At 38.6% G+C, this 16,479-nt stretch overlaps 1 protein-coding gene across 9 annotated transcripts in view; it reads left to right on the top strand.

Annotated features, from left to right (window-relative positions):
- The window catches only part of cadpsb (Ca2+-dependent activator protein for secretion b), a 63,991-nt gene that overhangs the window by 13,126 nt on the left and 34,386 nt on the right, over positions 1–16,479 (top strand). For all 9 annotated transcript variants that reach the window (XM_053315058.1, XM_053315063.1, XM_053315057.1 and 6 more), the window contains exons 2-3: positions 6,728–6,841; positions 8,929–9,261. In XM_053315058.1, coding sequence (XP_053171033.1) covers positions 6,728–6,841; positions 8,929–9,261 — 447 coding nt within the window. The remainder of the gene's footprint in view (positions 1–6,727; positions 6,842–8,928; positions 9,262–16,479) is intronic.

Genomic DNA, 16,479 nt, shown 5'->3' on the forward strand with positions numbered 1-16,479 from the left:
ATGTATAGAATTTCCCCTGCAGTCCATTCAAATAAAAAGGTGGCTTGATACAATGAACCTGCACCAGAGGTTCATTGGTTTGTAAACTGTAAAAGTTGAAACTTCCAGATTTTTCTAGCATGGTATACAATCTGTATATTCCCACAATGAACTATCTATCAAAATGTAATACATTAAATCAAACGGGTAAATTACGTTGTCAGGTCCAACTTTTTCCAACTAAGAACCATCTCCAAAATTAGGCATTTTCTCTCACTCTCTGACCTAGACAGAGTTGTTCATGCACTGACAACAACTAACCCTAACCCCTCTGCCCGGTTATTAGCAAGGTCCAAGAGACAAAACCACATAACCCCTATCCTTGCATCCTTATCCTGGCTCCCTGACCATTACAGGATAACCTTCAAAATTCTTCTAGTTGTCAGTAAATCTCTCCATGGTCTCACCCCTACATATATCTCAGAACTTCTCATCACTTACAGCACCACTAGACCCCTCAGATCCATTTGGTAGATGTGTCCACACATCCCTTTACTCAAACATCTGCAAAGCTACAAGCATTAAACTATTAGCTTTATCTTGGCATGCTGGCTGTGCCCTGTTCTTGCATAAAAAACGCCAAGGTCAGAGCTTTTAACGTAGCGACCCCTCAGCTCTGGAATAGCCTGCCGGAGGCTATTAGACAGACTGAATCTGTTGGTGCTTTTAAGATGCACCTTTAGACTCACTTTTATTCCCTGGCTTTTAACTGTATTTACTCTGTTTTATTTATCTAATTTGTTTGGGTTTTAATTTGTGTTTAAAGTTGTTTCTATTTTTAATATATTTTTCACATCTCTCATGCCTTATGTGTGAAGCAGTTTGGTGCAAAATCTATTTGCTTTGTAAGTGCTATATAAATTTGAAACCTGAAACATATATAAAAAAATATTGAAATATGCCAATTTTTAATTAAAACTTCTAAGATGTTCTACGTTGACTCAACATTTGTATCTGCTTCATGATTAAGCTATAAAGTCAAATTAAAACTGTATTGAAGTTACTGTATATTGGTCCCATGCAATGAACATATCTCCCTTATTGATATGTTAAGGGTAATTAATGTCACTGCCTACTTCATTGCAAGCCAATGAATCACTGTGTTACACTGCAATCTGGATAAGGGCCACAGAGAGAGAATCAATAAGAGCAAAGCAGCGAAAGTATGTCTTGGGAGTTTGGCCATACTGATGAAAATGGAAGCATATTCTGTCATCCATCAACCCGGTTGCTAAACAGCACAGTTCTCCTATCAACAATAAAATAAAGAGCATGCAGAAAGTCATAAATAGTTTATGCATTTGAGCAGACTTTGGTCATGAAGAGAAGTGAACACATTTAACGGGGTGTACTGCTGTGTACTGTTAGCTCTACACACACACACACACACACACACACACACACACGGTTCACAGCTTGCTGTGTTGTCATATACAGTAAAGTCAGACTGGCTGAGAGAAACTGTCAGCAGAAGCAAAAGTATTATTAGCTTTGACCTTTCATGGTAAAATCTCCAGGTAAAACACAAATGCTTTTTGCCAGTGTTTGGATGACAATATCCCATCACCTCTATTATATTGTAATATCTTCTGATTCTTCTGTAGCTTACTGTGAAAAGGGATGGACAAAGTTCACATTACGTACAGGTTGAAAGTGGCCAATTACATGGATTACAGCTACTGTAGGGCTGTGACTAATGTTTTAATTTTAATTGTCAATTAAACTATCAATTATTTTCCTGATTAATTGATTAACCATTTTGTCTAAAGAATATCAGAAAATCATATGAAATTCCCATTATAATTTCCCAGATCCCAAGTTAACGTCTTCACATTACTTGTTTTATTCAACAAAACTGAAGCTAGTTTAATATAATAAACAGTGTGATAAAGAAAAGCATGCCAAATAGCTGCTGATTAATTTCTGTCTGTCAATCGACTAATCAATCATCTGACTTACAGTTCTAATTACAGATCCTCACTAAAATACAATGAAACTGAACACAGGCATATTTTGTGGCTTGCTTTTGGACAGTCCAAGCAGTAAAAGCTTAGCTTTGCTTGGATTCAAGAAAGTTACAGTATGTCATCAGGTCTACTGGCTAGCTTTGCCCTAAAACATTTCAGTCTGCTTGGTTCAAATCGGTTTTTGTGCCTTTTTTTTCAAAAGCATGGCAGCCCTTCAACAGAAACCATCTCAGTCCATATCCTTCCTCACTATATTATACTCTTACTGCTTTTCCATGTTTTATTGAATTGATTGTAGCTTATGAACATGTTGTACATAAGACTCCTACTTAGAAAACAATATTTAATAAGGAAACGTATTCTCATGAGTAAAAGAACTGAGTATTAATCCAAACCATTACATTACTGGTACAGTATATATCTCTCACATTCATAACTAGACATGGAACCAAGGACAAGTATGTTTACTTCAGCCTCCATGTGTCTCCAAATACTGGACTGATTTGCATACTGGTGTTAATATTAACATTTCTTGCCTCAGGATGTTCCTTGAACACCATGGTCTATTAAAACATAGCAGGGATGGGCCGCACTTTCTCTTTAATCTCTCATCTAGCTGTTGCAAAGATGAATAAACCTGAAACCTTGAATCACAAGCCAGAGTATTGATCTCTGCGTTGTTGGTGTGCTGTTATGTGTTGTGAGTGGACCATTTATGTTTAAATATTAACTGGTGTATGAGATTGTCTTTACCAGAATGTGAATTGGCTGTAGTAGCACATGTGGCATCTTGGTTAAATGACTTGTGAGACTTTGATTTTTGTGTTATATTTTAACTGGCACTAACAGATTGGTCATCTCACTAGTCACTTCCAGCATAATGCATTTTAAATGCAATTGACACTCCAAACTCTGACACTTTCACTTAAGCTCAGATAGAAAAATGTTATACTACATTCTTTTTCATTTTCTGACCATTAGTGGAGGGGGTTGGGGTAGTATGATGGACACACAGATGGTGTTGAGATTGCCTCACAGGCACATGATATGTGGTACTTCTCCATCTCACTCCTACACCAAAGTCTGTCACTTGTGATATGCGGCTGAATGCATGAAGACACACACGTTACCAGCAGGCCCTTTTGCTTATTTGATATACACAACAGCTTGAACTATAGATTGACAGCGGTTGTCAGAGGAAGATTGTCACTATTGACTCTTAGGTCCCTGACTCAGTAACCATGTGTGAAATCAATCCAAGGACATTGAGACTTGTCACTCATGTGAAACAAAACTCTGGCTTATGATTTCACATTTTCATGTACATCTTGTCATTTGCTAGATGGTCTTATCCATAGCATCTTACTAGCGAAGCAAGACATATTTATTAGGTTAGATTATCATTTTGATCAAATGTGAAATAATGCAATGCAAGGTAATAACACATTTTTAGGCCACTTAAGGGCAGTGGAAACAAGTTGTAAATTCAGCTTTTGACACATTATTGCCTTTTAAGTTTATATGGCGAATTTGACACCAACTATTTACACATCCAACATTTATATATAGTGGATGTGTGTGTATATATATATATATATATATATATTATATATATATATATATATATATATATATACACATACACATACACATCCACTATATATATATATATATATATATATATATATATATATATACACATATAGTAACTATAGCATTCATTTGTATGTTTCTGGTTACCCAATGAATGTTAGTATAATTGTCAGCTCTGTTTTGGTGGCTCTTTAGCTGCTAAATGCTCCACTATATTCATCAGCTAGCTGATAACTTTGTTTGTGTACTGTTTGGTGATCAGCAAGTTTTCACATCACAGAAGTTGTCTACTGATACCAAAAGTGGCGCTATGAAAATGGTGAGAATACATCAAAACAGTGGGCTAAAAGATGCCTCAGCACTTGTTGAGCTGTTCCTTGAAAATGTTTTTTTAATAATTTCTTCCTTTTACACTTTAAACACTACAACAATTATGTTCAGTTTCTGCAGTGTAATGTGACAAGTGTGTGTCCTGTCATCTCTACTGTTTGTGATCTTCATGGGCACAAAGTGCAGTTGAGGCCTGGACAGTGTCCAGTTGGGCGATATTGGGGTGGCATCTCCTCTATTTGTAGATGATGTTGTTCTTTTGGCTTCATTGGACTGTGACACACAATATCTGCAGGAATGTTTTGCAGCTGAGTGATATGTGGCCGGGCTGGTGGATTGCTCAGTCTAGGATAGGAGGGAGAATCGAGGTGGAAGAATTAAGACACCTTGAGATTTCATTTATGAGTGATGGTAAAAAGGATTGTAAGATTGACCAGCGCTTAGGGGCACTGGCTGTGGTAATGTAGACTTTGTATCAGACTGAAAGAAAAATACTACTCCTCTTTTTCTAATATACTGTAATGCTGAACAGATATAACCCGTATGTGGTGATGATGTGATGTTGTTGTACAAATAAACTGCTTCCTTTGTACATGCAAAATTAGTTCCTCGTGCAAAGGGAACTTGATAAGGGAACGGATGTCACCTCTCCCTCCTGTGATGGATGACCCAGTGCTGCACCCACAAGCCTGCTTGGCTTGACCGTCAGCTATAAATGTAACACAAAGGGACTACACCTTCGAGCATTTCTACAGAGATACCTTGAGTGGTTGATGATTGATTCTATGTCCTACTGTCCTTTGTCAGTAGTTTGATAATTTGAACCTAACACAGACAGTAAAGATTGAGCCAAGCTTTAAAGCGAAGTTCTCAATTTAACAATCAATCTTAGTTCCTGCCCTCTCACCTGAGGTCAAAATCTCTGAGTAGAGATTGAAAGAATGAGATTGTGGATCCAATCAGCTGAGGTCATTTTGTCTCATTCCATGTGATAGCATGAGGGACCTTGTTATTAAGCAGCTGCTACTTTGCATTGACAGGAGCCATTTGATGTGGTTTGGGCACTTAATAAGCACGCCTCCTGGCCACATTTCTTTATACGCTCCTAGAGCAGGACTTTTCTATAAGGGATGGACCAAGGAAACACTTGAGGGATTAGAACTCCCATCTAGCCTTGGAGTACTTAGTTCCTTACAATTTAATATTCGGTCCTTATAATATAACATTGTCATCGAACATAAGAGGAAATGATGCTGTGTGCATGCCAATCTGATCTGTGTGTGTATGTGTGTGTGAAACCGCCCCTGCACACAGTAAGTAACAGTAGCTGTCCCTGATATGGGTGAATTGGGCAAGCGCCCAGGGCGGCATTTTGTCATGACTCATGAGCTCTTCAAAAAAAAAAAAAAATCCTGGCACACAGGTAGTCAAGTGGTTAAGAGCGCATGCAATATATGCAGTGGACCCCGGTTCGAGTCCCAGCCAGCGGACCTTTCTGTATGTCACACCCTCTCTCTCCTGTAATTGCCTGTCTCTCTATTGTCAAACAAAGGCATCTATGCCAGAAAAAATCTTTAAAAAAACAAAAAAATCCAAAAGCGGTTTTCTGTTATTTGCATGTGAAGTCAATCTATCACTCTGTGTGCACGCGCCCCTGCTTGCTGAGATGGTGCCGCGTGCACAGAAGCTTTGAGAGAAAGGGAAGGGGAGGGTTTGGACAGTTCACCTCTGCATCTCCCTACTGGAACAGGCAGGGGGAACTGGGGGATCCACTTAATAGAGCAATACTCTGATGGAATTAGTGGGCTAAAGTCAGTCACATCTCAACTTTCTTCCAAGTAACGCACATTTCATTCATAATATTATAAATACAGGCCTACAGTTCATGCACATTTTTATTTTTCTGGGTTGTGTGGCTAAGAAAAAAGGGTAATACAAAACGAATCTGTGCACCTCCAAGGTGAATCGGTTTAGTCTTAGTGTCAATCACGAAATAGGGGAGCAGATTTCATATGATGACATCATTGATTTTTCATCAAGGAAGGCCATTTAAACACTATGTTTTCCCATTTGTGTAAGAAGGATTTTTGCTGTTTTTGCTAGTGGTGCGAAGGCCCTATTGAAATCGTATTTTTTAGTAAGCTAGCACAACAATTTACAGTCAAACAAAACACATGTCAAACACTGTGTACCTGACTGTGCGAAAAGCAACAAGCGTCTAGGCACAGTGCATGCCCGCAGTCACAGGGCTCCTTGTATCTTTAATTTCACGATATCCAGACAAATGACACGTCAAATAAATCCTGTGATTTCACTGATTCCAGCAGTGTAACTCTCATTACAACTCTCAACTTTCTTCGCAGTTTTCCCTGTCATGCCTCCGCTGCGAGGAGATTTTTCAGATGTTTCATCCCACTGCTTTGTGCTTTGACTCTGGTGTTTTGGATGGTCACAGAGCAGACACTTTCATTTTAAAATTGTTGCATCCATCATCTGACTAAGTATTGAAACATGTTTAGTATTTTACAAATTAGTTTTATATTAGGCAAAAATTAACTAAATGCGTTTTATTTCTAAAAACAACCCACGGTTTGAGCTGTAGGCAAGAAATCACCCTGCAAAACTGGTAACACCAACAACTGCGGCAAGCCAAGGCTACTCTGCCTGCTGTAGCTAACGTGAATCTGACCAGAATAAGACATTTAAAAATGGGTGGATAGTGTAGTTATTTTAATGTTTTTTCTGTTTTTCTATTGTGGCTTTAATGCTTTGGTGTCCTTTGTTTTGTGCTTTCACAGATAACCAAGCAGCAGCTTCAGCAGACTAAAGATCGCTTCCAGGCCTTCCTCAATGGAGACACACAAATTGTGGCTGATGAAGCATTCATCAATGCTGTGCAGAGCTACTATGAGGTACGAACTCACCATAACCATGGCAGTACAATCACAGTCAGAACCATTTTGTTATTGGATTGGATGGCTCTGAATGAGTCACTGACACTGTTGTGCTATGTGAAATACAGTACGCCATTCATACATGTGTGCATTTCTGTTGATTAAAGAAATGCAAAAATGCAGCTGATTACACAATATTTACTAATAATGATAACAAAATTGCGACATTACTGTACAGTATTGGTAATTTAAAAAGGCCAAAAACTCAAACGAAGCACTACACACAACTATTGCTATTCCATGTCAGAATGCTTTTATTCAGGCAGCTGTGAGGCAAAATGGTGGCTGAAGCTTTTCACAGATTGCGAGTCAAAGCATGTGGCTGACACAGCTGTCTTTCCAACCTCACTATTCAATCCGCAGATGAAAAAGTCATTATTGGGATGCATATAATATAAAATGTATGGCAGACAGGAGAATATGTTGAAGCACAAATGTGTGATGGAAAAAAGCATTATGAAAGAAAAGTATGAAGTGAATCCATATAGAGGACCATGTAGGTTAATAACAGGATAATCTATGTGAAAGCTAAATATACATGTTGTTTATGGTATTCATGTTAATGTGAATTTGAAGCTGGTAGGGTGATGAAAATTATAATGAATTGTAGAGATCTACTTTCACATTTAAAACATTTGTTGTACCCAGTCTTGTGTAATGCTTACTCATGTACTGCAACAAGGACCCGTGTGAAAAAAATGTCAAGAAAAATGTATTATCAGTATTTCACCAAACTCTAGTCTGAGATGTATAACATGAAAACTCAAACAGTTTGATTACTGCCAGGGACATTTGTCCTTGCCTCCCCCTACACATGTCCCATCACTTGCTACTGTTAACTTTACAATGAAGGTATAAATGATAGCTAAGGAAATAATATAGAAAATGAGTGGTAGACAATATTAAGGGCCAGTTAAAAAAAAAAGTTACTTACTAATATCCCATGTTATTAGTTCTCCTTTAAAATCTAGGTGATCAGGCGATACTTACACCTGACAGTGAATCAGTCCGTTCCAAAAAGGTCCAGGCTGTAGCTATCGAAACAATTACTTTTCATACATAGACTATAGATGTATTGTAAGAATTATTATTAATGCACATGTGTGACTAAGAGGTTGTGTAGGAAACACTTCAAATCAATATGGCCTGCTCATTGTGTTTGCCAGGCTTTGGTAAGACACTGATGATTGTGGAAAGAGTGAAGTGTATATACGGTACAGATGAATGTGTTTTTTTCCTGTTAAGCTTATAAGCATCTTGTCTGGAGTATGTAGATTTTTTTCCCACTTTGTCACAAAGGAATATAGTCAGTTGATTTAAAAAAATAATTCACTTCTACTTAAAGTGGCATCTTTATTGAAACAGTGAGGGCCACTATTAGTGAAACTATGGATTGCTTAGGGAACTGTCTTTGGTAAAAATGTTCCTGAAATATATGGTCTGCTTTTTTGAGCCACAAACACTTCTCCAGGCAAGAACCCAAAAATTTACTAAAAATGTTATTTATATCAGCATGCAAACCTTTGTCTTCCACTGATATATGCCCCAAATGACAACTGTACTGGAATATTTCAGTACAGTTGTTGTTTTTTTTTTTTTTACCATAATGGATACCAAGAAGGAAATGTGACTGTCAGAATGACAAAACAATCAGCTCTGATGTTTTGTTCCCTGATGCAGCATAGTCTCGTGAGCCTCTGTCCCTGTTAGTCTGTCATTAGCAGGAGACAGAAGGCAGCCTTGGCCCTGTTGAGTCACAGCCTTATATACAGTATATGCCTTTGATTTTTCAATTCAAAATTAATAGCCACAGTGATGGCTTCATCAGTGGCTATCCTCATTGCAAACACAGATAGTTTTTATATTTTATATAGTTTTGTTTTGCTAAGACAGACATTCTCTGTTTGAGAGACTGTGATAGAAAAGCTTTTGTGCAATGTAATGCATTGTAGATGAGTCCCTTCAAAAGTTTTGACATACCACATTATTACTTATCTTTTAATATAAAACATGGTTGTTTTTGACATTGGTCTCTCACAATATAGGTTTTCCTAAAGAGTGACCGTGTGGCTAAAATGGTCCAGAGCGGCGGCTTCTCAGCCTCTGATTTCAGGGATGTTTTCAAGAGGCACATCGAGAAGCGTGTGCGCAGCCTTCCAGAGATCGATGGCTTGAGCAAGGAGACGGTGCTGAGCTCCTGGATGGCCAAGTTTGACACCATCTACCGTGGTGATGAAGATCCACGCAAGGCACAGCAACGCATGACCGCCAGTGCAGCCTCTGAGCTCATCCTCAGCAAGGACCAGCTGTACGAAATGTTCCAGAATATCCTTGGCATCAAAAAGTTTGAGCACCAGCTGCTTTACCAAGCCTGTCAGGTATGTTCAGAATGTCTTGGAGAGTTTTCACACATGGCCCAAATACTTGACACTCACACAAGATCCTTGTAAAACCTGGATTGATTGCCAAGTAAGGTACACTATCAGATATATTTCTGTCATACATTTGACTTGGTATTTTCTATTCAGAAACACATTTCAGTTTCAGCTATAGACCACAGCATCGCAATTCTGACCTGCATAATTAGTTACATGACAAAATGGGAAAACATCAACTGGGGTGGAGCAGATAGCATTTGTTTGTGGGACCCACCATCCCTGTTTCTGGAGTGTGCCTAAAGTTTACCCCAAATTAACTCTAAGGTTGACCTGAAACCTTTATTCGAGGGTTTCCAAGACTAATCCTTTATTGATCTACTCTGAGCTTATTAAGTGGGTGGGGTATTGGCCACAACATCACATTATATACACATTAAATGCAGTGTCTTGTCAATAATAATAAAAAAATCATGATGGGTATTTGATCAGTATCCAGAAATAAAAAGTTTGATCAGGTCACCCCTATCTCAGCATTTAACAGGAATTCACCTAAGATGTTACTATTGTATACCTGCATGAAACTGTTATGATATTGGGATGGACGTATAGTCACCACATTAACAATCATGGAAAAATGTGTCAAAATAATTTTAGAAATTTGATGTTTGATCAGAAAAATGCTGAACAATAATCACCCATTTGTGATTTTCTCATGTTTTTAAGGTTTACTTTAGATGTGTTTTGATTCATCATTGTTATATATGGCGTTATTTTACATGTTTAAAAGTAGATATTTCTCAAGATACATCTAATGACACCAAGTCAGCAATACTTCTTTGTAAGGGAGATATGTTGAGTTTGCAGGCGGATAATAGCAGACACTGGGGTGCTTGTGTCAGACATAACTCCCTTCTCTTGCTGTCTTTAGTGCTTTACTGCTCTCTGTGGAGATGCTGAAAACAGCACTAATGTATTCTTTCTTCAGGAGCTTGATTAAAAGTCCTATCACGGCAGGATTTGGAGCAAACCTCTGACACATTTACATCTACTCATTTAATGCATAAAGGCATACCCCTTCATTTTATTTAGGTCTAATGATCACACCTTTTGGATGCCAATAAAGACTTAAGGTTGCTGAGTTTCTATAGATCTGATGTCGTCTGATGCTTCTGTCAACAGTTACTAACATAAATCTGAGCAGATGGCATGAGATGCTGTTAAACAAATTACATTATTCAGTATTGTTCAAATGTCTCCGTTGGCAAAGATCAATATAGGCTGTGTTCTGCAGAGTGTTCATTAGTTAGATGTTTCTAATGCTGTAGTGCAATACATCACCATAGTCTCCAAATCCGCTGTGCATTTTTCCTCCCTTGCCTTTGAAGATGCTTAACCTAGTTTCTTATGTGCTGGCAGCAGAGCTGTTAGTATAGGGTCAGAAATCTGCATGCAGAACATAATACCATTTCCCTGAGCAGATCCCACTCAATTTAGAGCTTCTGAAGAACAGTTGAACATTACGCCATCATGGAGACATGTGTGCTGCAGAGCTCTGTGTGTGTACAGCCTCATACTATGTTGTAATGCAAAATTCTGACTATTACAGGTAAGTAAAAATGGCAACATTTGAAATGGTACAGATGTTTTTCAACATTCATACAATGACATACTGCATACCTATACATGTCAGTAAATAGTTTGGAATTTACATAAGAAAATTAACATTTCTCTTTCTGTTTTTACTCCAGCTGCTCATCCAGCTGTTCTCTGAGTCTTCTATCATTTCATTTGCTGTTGTGATGAATATATTAGACGTATTAATGGTGACTTTCAGCATCTTGTCAGTAAGCCACCAGCAGCCGTATATTGCCCTCAACTAAATGATAGAATCCTCAATAAAAAGGAGACGAAGCAATCCAGTCAGCATGGCTCAGGGCTGCTAGGATTTGATGAAAGGTTTTCATGGATTGGCTGGGATTCACAGGCCATCATTTCTTAGCTGTTATCACTGGGGATTTACATTTTTTGCTGTTACATCCAAATATTAGAAAGAAAGCACTGGCCTATTTCTGTATCATGCTGAAGTAAGAGCAGCCTCTGGAAATGACTAACAGACTGATTAGACTGGTAAGGCCAGCGTCTGCCCCAGCTAGACTCTGACCATACTCTACTCCCTAATGGCTGCAGTTATTTAGCTATGATGACACCAAGCATGACCAAACCACTGTAAGAACACGTTTGATGTTAAACCACATAACTTTATCAATTAATTTTGTGCTCATCTTCATGTTGCTTTTCCTAACATTTTCTAACATAAAAAGATTTAAGTTGAACTTGGCTGTAGTATAACACTGTATTGAAAGCCCATTCAGTTACCTGAACATACAATATTATTTCAATAGAAATGGCCACAGAGATGTGCCGTTAAATCTATTCCTGCATTGAGCTGCCATCACTGCTTTCAAAACCTAGACCTTTCTATACCTTTCTCATGGCTGATATTTTCACTTGTCAAAGTCAGGCCCTGATTTTACACAGACTGGCTCAGTGGCCTGGCTTACTAGGACTCTACACTATAATAGTACTTCATGAGTTAGATTTATTTGTTACACCTATGCTTTTCAACTATGGCAACTGAAGAGGAAAAACTGTTATATGTATTAATAGTATTATGTATTATAGAAAAAATTGCAAAATCATTACATTCATGACATTTTTATGCTATTGTGTGTTCTGTGAGCTATAAAACCCACAGAACAAAATCATCTGAAACATCAAGTCATAATATATTAAATATATAAATATAAAATATAATAATAATTATCTCAACATATTCAGTTGATGTTATTGTTTGTGACTCAATTACACCTTATTGTCTTATAAGAAGGGACCAGTAACCTAAGATTATTCAAACTTATCTCCAGTAATGTTACAAATCAACTTGTTTCAAACGTGTTTCTTTATTATCTATAATAATGTTATAAGTATAAACAGTATTTCAGTTGTACATTTATACATGTGGCACCAGTAGAATATTTTGGAGTCATCTTTTAGGCAACTCAACAAATTTAAATGCAACATTCACTCACTTTTTAGCCCTGTTTCAGTTTACATCAAGTCCTAAGGGGAAAATATCTTGCTCTAACAGTGCAGTGTGTGCAGTGCACAGTGTCTTTATCCCAACTCAAAAACAACAATCTGCATCTGAAATACTGATGAGTGAGTGAAGAAAAACAATGAAGCTGTGGGAATGATCTTTAGAGCTAAGGAGATCCATTGATGAGTGTCTGAACTATTGTCATTATAAAATTATTAAACAATTAAACAATACCCTACAGCAAAATAAGCCATTCTTTGTACTAGAATGAGGAAAATTGATTGATTAAGATGTTAGAAGTTGAGGCAGATTTTATTGTACTGTACACCCATGAGCACATTTCCTAATCATCATGCCTTGTATGTGGCTACATTCACAGAAGACAACCTTTTTTCACACTGCACACTTTGCTTTAACACAAGCGCAATTACAGAAACATACTCACACATAGCCTAAATATAGTCTAAATATAGACCAGCTGCTTCAACTCCTCCAGGTCCCTTTCAGCTCCGATCCAGCCTTGCCCGCTCATGTCTTTGTTCTTTACAAGAATCTGCCCCTGGCTGGGTGTGCTGTCTGTCATTAATGTCCCAGCATCCACCTGGGAATCTGTCATCAGCTGTGCTGTTAACTACCTGCCTTCTTCTGCTCCGTCACCTTTAACCTGCTGTCAGCTTAGCTAACACTGAGGCAGTGTCACCTTTATTTAGCTACAGTGCAGCTGTCAGCTTCAGTAACATAAAGAGAACTTACCTTTTAGCCAGTCTTATTTTTTTTATAAGATTTTCTGTCCATCTATATCATACCTGTGGGCCATTGACAACAGTGACCTTTCAGTACTTGTAGGTCTGATAAGATTGGGGTGCTGTGGGGCTTAGTAGGGGGTGGCTATTGGTTCACACATACACTGACTGCCAGCTTTACTTTCACTCACTACTGTGAAGGGAGGGATAGGAATAATAGAAGAGACCGGCCCCATCCCCCTTCACATTATGTGCTTTAGAGAGTCACTCCTCTCATGTTAGCCATTTTGAAGATGAGCTGCAATCTGCACAAAGTCAAATTGAGCTGCAGCATCGGTTTCAGTTATGAAGTATTACCGAGGATTGTCTGTCCATATGAATTCAGGCCTGTGTTAGCACACAGACGAGGCAGTAAAAATGCAGAGTCAGATACCGACAGGCCAAGCTTCTGGTTTCCAGGCACTGACAGTTCTTTTGAGACTGTACAAGTCAGATGTCACTGGGACCGCAGTCCAGTAGTGCCCAGAGTTCTGAGTGTTTTGACAGTCAGCATGGGATCGCCAGCAGCAGGGGAACAGCAGCCTTTCAAGCAGAGCTCAAGCAGGATTGCAATCAGTATCAGTCACAGTTATGGTTGTGGATGTGGATGAATCTGCTTTTCTTGTGTTAGACTGGACAATGAAGAAAAAAAATCCTGCTTGTGAGGCTTTCATAACAGGATGCTCACCACTGTTTAAGTGCCACTGTGTAGCAGAACAGCACTGAGTATTACTGTACTGCAAGTGCAGACATTCTGCTGCAGCTGGTGGCATAGTCTGATTATGTGCTCTACTAAACAAGAACTCTGGGTTATGTAGCATGGTGGCTGTTCAGTGGCCAGCACTGGTAATGCACTAGACTTGATGGTTTGCACTTACTGTTCTCCTTTTAAGATGCCATCTGGCAAACATCATTTCATAATGTACACCTCAGTGAACAAAATCAATTACAGAAAAAGGTATTGCAACTGCATTACCATTTTCTGTGAAATGCGTGTCATTATTTTTCCTCATCCATGTCCGGTGTGTTACTTGATCTCAGTCCGAGCCGTACAGCACCTCTCACTGGTGCCCCCTCCCCTGTACCTCAGCTTCAGCTCATTCTCTCTTTAAAAGGATTGCTGGAAGGGGCAAAGAATCAATATGGTAAAGCCTGAAAGACAAGACCTGTTAATGTAATAGGAGTGGGTGAAATACCATAAGGCATAGAGAGGTCAGCTCTGGCACACATCCCAGGAATAGGAAACCCAGGAGTCTAGAGCACTGTTTCACGGTTTCTTTAGAACTGAAGTGTTTTCCAAGAAGAGATGTATGGGTCACTAAATTAAAACCGTTTGCACCACACAAACTAGTTTACATAGAGGCTATTTCTTACAAAATATTTACACATAGTGACTACAAGGCTGAACTGTTATAAACTAGATGAATGAACTAACTGACAAAGATAATGTTGTTTGCTAATATCTGACTTATTTACATTGTTCAGTGGAATATGACTGACATACCTCTCCAGACACTTTAAAAACACACCAAAAAAATCTCAAATTACAAAAATGCATACCAGTAACATTAGACCAAATACATTGGTTAGCTTGCCATGATCAGATATTTTTGAGGCATTTTGAGGAATTAACCAGTTTTAGTTTTTAGTTTTAGTGTTAGTTTTAGTTTCTTTAGGTATTATGAAGGAAGCTTTGATTTATAGAAGCTAAAAAGGTAGGATGAAAGAATGCATGGCATCCAATATGATTTACAAAACCATTGTTTATTAAAGGTCACATATTGTGCAAAGCCATTTTATTCTTGTACATCGTGAACCATTAACATTGCTCCACCCACAGCAGAGCTCACTAATTAGCACCTGGGGCTATAGCAAAAGCAAAACTTTAAATAGTATAGTGCATTATTAGCCGGAACAAAGTTGTGTAAAATCCATTTACAACACATAAAAACAGTTTTAAAATAAGGTGAAAACATTTCTTTCTTTCTTTCTTTTTAAATCATTTTTAAGGAAACGTATGTAGTATACACACAGTATTCTAAAACTGAATGAGCTTCATGTCAAAAATGTACTCCTTTTTTAAAAATTTGGTTGTGTGAGAGTAGAGGGGAAGATGAATGGGGTCATTTGAGAGTAAGACACTCAGCTGAAGACAAAGCTGCTGAACCAACACATACACAAACAGGAACATACAGGTATGCATACCACTGCTAAAACATATCTCAGTCAAGTAACTTCCTGTTAATCTTGAGAAAAACATGTTGCTCAACAGAAGTCATAGTCCGATTTCTCAGGCCAGATGATAGTAGGTCACACATAGAGAAAACATGCTCCACAAAAGCTCGGGAGGCAGGGACACTGACAAAATCTAAAGCCACTGGGGCAATTCTTGGATAAATGGCTTCTCGCACCCTCAAGAACTCCAGTGGGTTGTCACACATAATTCCTTGCTGGATCTCATCCATGCACTTTGTCATCTCACTTGATGAAGTGTTCATGGTATTATTTCTTGACCCTTCCTGGTGGGATGCAAGATAGGAGTATCTCTTGAGGGTATGGGACACTGGTGAGGCAGTTTCAGTGGCTGGGGCCCTTGAGGCATTTTCATCTGTAGTTGGATGAGACTGTCCTGCTAGGGTCTGTACAAAGGGCTTTGCTGCCAAAAGATTTCAATTCTGGTGAGTGCAAAACAAATGAACCACTGGGGTTCACTAGGCAGGCTTCTGCTGCAGTAGCATCGAAGCTGCAACATGCAGAGTTGAGAATGCCAGCAAACTGATCTCACAGAGACCAAAGCAGTGCTTTAGCAACAGGCTTCAGAACAACCGTGGAGGAAATAGGTGTGCCTCCAGCTTTAACAGACATTGCACAACATGAGGACTGACTGGCATTATGGAGCTGACCAGTGTACACAGCAAAAGTACATTTGCAAAAGTAAAAAAAGAGTAAGCAAAGATAATTTTAGCAGATTTTCAAGCTCTGTCACTTATGAGTAGTCTCAAGACCTCCAGCACCTGAATGAGTTCTCCTTTAGTCTCCAGTTGTTCTGTCAAGTCAAGGGTACTAATGTTAGCATGTTCTGCAATCCCATATGAGGGATTTAGCACATCTTCTCACCATTTGCTAATTTGCAACCAGTGACTTCCATACTGCAAGAACAAGATGTCCTGTCTTTAGTATGGTAGATTCAACACTAACCCTAACCTAACTCATTATAGACTTATGGAAACCAACGAAAATGTAGACAATTTACATACAAAGCCTTTAAGCCAGCTTGTCACTCTCCTCAGCCTCTGTATCTGACAAATTGGCATGTGTGTCATCAGCCGTCCATCCAAT

Source organism: Scomber japonicus, chromosome 3 (genome assembly GCF_027409825.1).
Source record: "Scomber japonicus isolate fScoJap1 chromosome 3, fScoJap1.pri, whole genome shotgun sequence".
Classification (NCBI taxonomy): Eukaryota; Metazoa; Chordata; class Actinopteri; order Scombriformes; family Scombridae; genus Scomber; species Scomber japonicus.